Source organism: Lipotes vexillifer, unplaced genomic scaffold (assembly GCF_000442215.2).
Source record: "Lipotes vexillifer unplaced genomic scaffold, Lipotes_vexillifer_v1.1 scaffold318, whole genome shotgun sequence".
NCBI classification, from domain to species: domain Eukaryota; kingdom Metazoa; phylum Chordata; class Mammalia; order Artiodactyla; family Lipotidae; genus Lipotes; species Lipotes vexillifer.
Genome location: NW_006795060.1, coordinates 158,152 through 165,475, shown reverse-complemented (window position 1 = coordinate 165,475; position 7,324 = coordinate 158,152). Strand labels below are relative to the sequence as shown.

At 44.8% G+C, this 7,324-nt stretch overlaps 1 protein-coding gene across 1 annotated transcript in view; it reads right to left on the bottom strand.

Moving 5' to 3' along the window:
- Window positions 1-7,324, bottom strand: part of RS1 (retinoschisin 1) — a 21,376-nt gene that overhangs the window by 11,476 nt on the left and 2,576 nt on the right. Inside the window, exons 2-3 of the mRNA XM_007467405.1 lie at window positions 1,336-1,361; window positions 625-730 (exon numbers count right to left, since the gene is read on the bottom strand). Coding sequence (XP_007467467.1) covers window positions 625-730; window positions 1,336-1,361 — 132 coding nt within the window. The remainder of the gene's footprint in view (window positions 1-624; window positions 731-1,335; window positions 1,362-7,324) is intronic.

Here is a 7,324-nt window from a genome sequence, read left to right as displayed (position 1 = left end):
AGCAGGAAGTTCTACTCCACTTAACCTCCCCGGCACCCAGACTAAAGGAGAAGCCACTTTCTCAAGCAGGGAAATGGACCACATTTCAGAAGAGACACGGCTCCCATCGGCTGGAACTGCTCCTGTGAAGCCACCTGACTGGGAAGGGGCTGAGAATGTGGGGAAGCGCATGGTTGTTTGGTGAGCAATAAATATCCAGGCACAGTAGTATTGCATCCACTTGACAGAAAAAGGCCAAAGTGGGAGTCCCAGAGTCAAAAAACAATGCAGCCAAGATTCCAACTCTGGTATTTCTGGCTCAAAACCTATGCTCTTCTCAAAATTGCTGCCTGTCATTAGTTTATTTTCGATAAATTCCATTAGTCTCTTTCGTTGAAAGTTAGGTCCCATCTTACCATCTCACCGAGGCCAAGTAGAGATCCAGGAAACTGTTCTGAACAATGACATCAGTGCAGTTTGTTGGAGCAGTGGCCATTGAGATTTGAAGTTCAAAGGCCAACTGGAGAAAACCCAGAACGTGGCATTCAGGGGGTTTAATTCATCAGGTTTGAAAGAAAGAGGAGAAACAGGGTGTTCCCAAGGATACCCCAAGGATCTGGTGCCCCAAGGAGAGGGGACACTCACCCGGTATGCAGTCTAACGGGGTGGAGCCTGCAGACCACAGGGCATTGGCACCTCCTGGGCAATCGCACTTGCACACTTTGTGGTACCAGGGATCCTCACCCTCATCCTGCGGGAAGCCAGAGGGGCAGGAGCTTCAGAAAAGTCACAGTCAAAGGCAACTGTGGTCAGCACCACTGGAAAAGCTCGCATTCAAAAACCTTGCTCATTCATTTCCTATTGTCTGTGGCGGCTTTCACACTACAGCAGCACAACTGAATTATAAATCCAGTTTAACCCACACAGTTGCCACTCATCTTTGAGTCTAGATAAATGTTTGCCACCTTGGGTGACCAGCTAAAAATCTCACAGACACACCCACGTAGAGAGCCATGTCCACCCCATTATATTTATCTTCAGGGGCTCCAGGAGCCCCAGTCCGAGGTCAGGCGCCTTACATCTCCTGGAGGTCCCTTCTGGGGATACAATTTTAAAAGGGACTGGATTCAAGATTCCGCCATCTGATTTAAGACCTGGTTTACTTGCATTCACTCATTAAAACAAACAGTCTTGGAGCTTGTCCAGATAAAACGTGCTATTGCCACCACCAGAAAAAAAAAAAAAAACCTTTAAAAATACATTTAAAAAATAGTGATAATCCTATACATTGTTTTGGCTAGGAAAATCTTCAAAAATAGTATCCATATGAATTCCAGCCTTCTTACTGTAACGTACCTCAGTAGACGATAATCCCAGTGTGGCTGAGCAAAAGGACATGAAAGGAAAAATCAAGTTAAAAAAAGAAAAATTCAACAAATGATTCATTACATGGAAAAGTGAAATGATCACAGTCACATAAAAGTTAACAAAGCCCCTTCTGGAAGAAGTCAAAGTAAGTAAATACGTGCCAGGAAAAACATCCACAGATGCTGAGGAAGTAGGGAAGTGACACATTCAGGTGATTTAGAATTAGGACATTGTTAAAAAAAATTTTTTTTTAATTTTTTTTAGGTTTGTCTATCATCTACAGGAAATATCAAACCACAATCAAAGTGTAAATACCGTATAAATGATGTGGAAAAATTGAAAATGTGTAAAATTTAACCTGAGACTAACATTTAACCTATCTTCATAGAAGTATGAATAAATAGAATAAATGCACAATTTAATAGGAAAGGAGTTTGTCTATATGGCATAAGCTGATTATTTACAGCTGCACTGTCCATTGTGGTAGTCACTAGTCCCATGTGGCTATTTGAATTTAAATTCATTAAATTAATAAAATTAAAAATTCAGTTCCTCAGTCACACCAGCCACATGCTGGCCACACGTGGCTAGTGGCTCTTTTACTGGACAGCACAGATACAGAACATTTTCATCATTGCACAAGGTTTCATTAGACAGCGCTGGTTTAACACACCAAGTTCCATTTCCCATTTTCAACAGAACAAATGCCTTTATTTCTTTTCTGATTATAAAAGCAGCACATAGCTATTATAAAAATCTCAAACAAAACCTGAGTGTAGGCAGTAGATATAAAAGTCCCTCCTTAACCACTTTGCTATCTAAATATTGAATCTGATGCCCACCAAAAACTTTCAGATTGTTTTAAAGAGTTAAAGGAATGGTCTCATCCTTTTCATTAGAATTATAAAGCTATTTTTTCAAATTGTGTCTTTCTTTAAATAATATGTATCCATTTCACATACCACTTCCGCGTGTCCACTGTGAGCCTGGCCCTGCACCAGGGCCTGGGCCTTCTGAAATGGAAGCCTCGCTCTCTGCCCACAGGGGGCTTGAGGACTCAGGAGAAGATAGACCACTGGACGACACACATGGTGAGTCCTCTGCTGGGTTATGCATAGGCTGTAAGGGGAGTCAAGGGGGCATAACTTTTCGCCTGGGAGGATTCAGGGCCATCTCTCAGCTGTGGTCAGCAAACTGCTGTCTCTCCTGGTCCCTTGTCCACTGATGATTCGTTCCTAGAGACTCCTTGGTTCACCTGCTATGGGCAGAATTGACCATCTCAGGTAGCAATGCAGACTAGGGAGCACCGTCTTGGTAGGAGGCCAAGCCCTGTGCTGGCAAAGGAAGTGACCAATGACTTCTTTTTGTTTGTTTGTTTATAATTTTTATTGGAGTATAGTTGATTTACAATGTTGTGTTATTTTCAGGTGTACAGCAAAATGAATCTGTTATACATATACATGTATCCACTCTTTTTTAGATTCTTTTCCCATATAGGCCACTACACAGTATTGAGTAGAGTACCCTGTGCTATACAGTAGGTCCTTATTAGTTATCTATTTTATATATAATAGTGTGTATGTGTCAATCCCAATCTTCCAATTTGTCCCTCCCCCACTCTTACCCCCCACCCCCCGCCATCGACTTCTCACTTTCACATCCAATGGACTCTTCCCAACACTAACCTTACATCTTCATGCTGCAGTGTTGGGTGCTGTCAGTTCCTCCCATCTTCCTTTAGCTTCCATCACACTACTCAACTGCTTCTCCCACCACTCTAAATAATCCTTCTTAATCTCTCTCAAGAGCTCGGCTTCCTCTACTCCCGCCCCCAAGATCCCGACATGTGCATTGAATGACTTATTGGATAGCTCCCCGTAGATGTCTCTCACTATCTAAAACTGGACCCAGCCAAGTGCTGGCCAGGTCATGAAGAAACCTGAACTCTCATATGTTGCTGGTGGGGGTATAAGTTGGTCTAACCTATTTTTAAAACTCTTTGGTAATTTTTACAAAGGCTGGACATATATGTGCCCTATGACCCAGCAATTCCACTCCTAAGTATTTACCCACTGGAAGTGCATACATATGTTCTCCAACAAAGAAAAACATGTACTAGATTATTTGTAACAACAGTATTTGTTAAAACCCCAAACTGGAAACACTCATATGTCCATCACGAGTAGAATGGATACGAGTGGTAGATTTACACAGTGGAACACTATACTGAAATGAAAATGGATGACCTACAGCTCCATGCCACAATATGGCCACGTCTCACAAACAATGCTGAGTGGAAAGTCAGATGATAAAGTTGACATACTACATGAATCCATTTAAAATGTACACAAGCAGGCAGAAGTCATCTATGCCGCTAGACATTAGGGTCGTGGTCACACTTGGGGTGGGGAGTGGAAAGGAGGAAGCCCAGGGAGGGTGTCTGGGGAGCTGGTAAAGTTCTGTTACTTGATCTGAGTGCTGGTTACTTGGGTGTGTTTAGTGGTAAAAATTCATTGAGCTGAGCTGTACACTTACTTGTATTCTTCTGGATGTATGTTATACTTCAGCAAAAAAAAAATTTTAAACACTGAACTCATTCCATCCTTCCTCATATTGTTTTCCTTTCTCTGTTTTTTTTTTTTTTTTTGATCTTTTTTAAAATTTTTATTTATTTATTTTTTTGCGGTACGCGGGCCTCTCACTGCTGTGGCCTCTCCCGTTGCGGGGCACAGACTCCAGACGCGCAGGCTCAGTGGCCATGGCTCACGGGCCCAGCCGCTCCGTGGCGTGTGGGATCTTCCCGGACCAGGGCACAAACCCGCGTCCCCTGCATCGGCAGATGGACTCTCAACCACTGCGCCACCAGGGAAGCCCCTCTTTTCTCTATTTCTTAGCCTACTGATGGTTCCACCTTCCACCTACTACCCCATCCAGAAACCTGGGACTCCTCCTATTCACTTCTTTTTCCTAAACCCCCACATCCAGTGTCTACCGGGAGCCATCTTTCCTCTCCACCCCCACTACCACTTCCTCTCTCCTCTGGATCTTCTCCTTGCTAAAGAGAGACCTTGCCTCATCCATCCTCCATACTGCCAATGCCTGACTGTGTCACTTTCCTGCTCCAGACCCTTTGTTGGGTCCCCATTACCATGGCCCCAGTTTCACCTCTGACATTTATTAGTTGTATGACTGCATCTCTCTATTTCCTCATCTCTAAAATGGGTATGATAATAACGTGTCCTTCAAGGGGTTGCCGTGATGTATCTCCTGGCTACCTCTCCAAATTTATTTTTTGCACTCTCTATTACTTATAATTCATCAAATGTGCCAGGCTGTTTCATGCCTGTATGCCTTTGTGCATATGATTTCTTGGCCTCAAATGCCTTCCCCTCCCAACTTTTCTGCCTACTTGTCCCCTTCCCTATGAAGAGGACTTTTTCTGTCCCTCATGTAGAACTCACCGCTTGCTCTGGCCTTTGTATCCTATTTCTTCCTTATCCACAGGTTTATCTAAGCACCCGTGCAATTAGAGAAATTGCTATAAAAGATAGCTGATAATGACTGGTCCCAAAGCATTCATTCATTCATTTTCTTTGAGCATCTGCTATATTCCAGGCCTAGCTTTAGGTGCTGGGGAAATACCAGTAAACAAAACAGAAAAAAACACCTGCCCTCCTAGAACTTAAGAGTCTAAAGTGGGGGGGGGGTGTGAGGGGGTAGTGAATGTATAAATAAAATATATAATATGTAAAATAATGATGACTTCTATGGAGAAAAATAAAGCAGGGAGGTGGAGGGACAGGGAGTGGTACTTTGGGGCTTAGGGAAGGTTTCACTGAGAAGGTGATATTGGAGCAAAGACCTGAAGGAAGTGACATACCTGTGGACAGAGCCTTCTGGGCAGACGCAATAGCATGTAAAGACCCCGGGGTAGGCCGGTGCTTGGCGTGTCATCTAGGGGAGAGATGATGGTGGCTTGGCCCTGGGGTGGTGGCAGTGGAAGTGATGAGAAGTGGCTGGATTCTGACTGTCTTTGGAAGGTAGTGCCAACAGGATTTGCTGACAGATGACGTGGGTGTGAAATAAAAAGAGGTTCAAGGCCTGAGTGCCTGGGGGGATAGAGCTGCCATTTACTAGGGGAGAAGATTCCAGGGGAAGCAGGGATTTAGGGGGGATGGGGTAGGGATGTTCCGTTTGAGAGACCTACGGGACACCCAAGTGTTGAGGTTGAGTGGGGAGCTGGGTAGAAGCTACTAGAGCTCAGGGGAAAGGCCAGTTAATGTGTACATGAACCCATAGTGTCAGTCCCACAGCTGTTCCCCAAGAACTGCAAAGTAGATGAGCAATTGCCAAGACTCTCTTTTGGGGGGACCAGAGGTGAGGTGTGTGGGTCACTGACAGAACGGCCTTACTAACCAGATCAAACTGGCCCAGAGGACGTGCCCTGGCACTGAAGAAGGTCTACGCAGCTGCAACTGAGCAAACCCAGAGTTCACATGAGGCCCCTCTAATTGCCACGGCGCTCAGGGCCTTTGCATTACCTGGGCCCATGGGTAGGCCCCCAGAGGGGCTCCAACTTGTGCAGAAACAAAACAGAAGGCAAAAAGGAAAGGGCGGGGAGGTTTCTACCTGTGGAGAGGAAGAGACCCAAGAGGGAGACCTGGTTTCAGAACCACCGCCTGTGCTCAATCAGATTTCTGGCATTGTTTCCCCTCCCGGACTCCTCTCCCCAGAAAGCGTTTGTCTGTAGGCAGCCTGGGGTTGTGAGGCACCAGATCTTATGGAAATGAGCAGAGAGAGAAGGAACAACAAGCCTTTTACAGGAAAAGTTGTCACCAAGGGAGCAGCAAAGTGGCTGCTGTCATCCCTGAAATGATTTAATCACCCCAAAGCTGGCGAACAAAAGCAAAAATCGTGTTGATGACAACATCTTATGATACCAGAAAATAACACTGTTGGGATGAGCAAAAGAAAACAGGTCAGCCTTTAAAGGAAAAAGGACAAGATTTCGATTACATGGTTGTCTATTTTTCTCCTCACTCAGATCGTCTTCGCGATTCCTCCAGGTTACAGGTTTCCACCAGAGGGTCTGCGACGTCTGCCACTCACCAGCCTTAGATTTATGCAATAGGGGACGATTCTGCCCTTTTGCTCAAAGGGCTACTCCATAGGGAAAAGCTTGTTACTGCAGGCAGAAAATTCAAGCATGCCTATTTCTCGAAATGTACCTTGCAAGGCCAGAAAGCAAAGTGTGCATTAGACACACTTAGGGAAGACTATTTCAGTCTGTTTGCTTGGCTGTCACTAAATACAGAGTTTTCCTTCCCATGGAAACAGGTGAAGCCGAGGAGAAAAGCATAAAATTATGAATGATAGAAACTGTCTATAACTACCTTCCAATCTATTTGAGAAACAAGAATAAGACAGAGGAGAAAAACAGCAGGCTGCCATAATGTCCCTCTGGCAAAGAAGAAAGAAGGAAATTGCTTCTGGTGTGAAAGTGTTACTCTTTTAGGTGACATGCATATTCATGGGTAAATCTGTTACCTGTACATGCTTCAACACAGGTGAATGTCAAAAATATATGCTAGGGACTTCCCTGGTGGCGCATGCCAATGCAGGGGACACGGGTTTGATCCCCGGTCCGGGAAGATCCCACATGCCGCGGAGCAGCTAAGCCCGTGCGCCACAAGTACTGAGCCTGCGCTCTAGAGCCTGTGCTCCGCAACAAGAGAAGGCACCACAATGAGAAGTCTGCGCACCACAACGAAGAGTCGTTCCTGCGCGCCACAACTAGAAAGCCCGTGCACAGCAACGAAGACCCGACGCAGCCAAAAATAAATAAAGAAATAAACTTATTAAAAAATATATGCTAAGTGAAAGACAAAAGACCATATATCGTATGATTCTGTTTAAATGAAATGTCCAGAAAAGGCAAATCTATACGAGACAAAGTAGATCAGTGGTTGACAGTGGC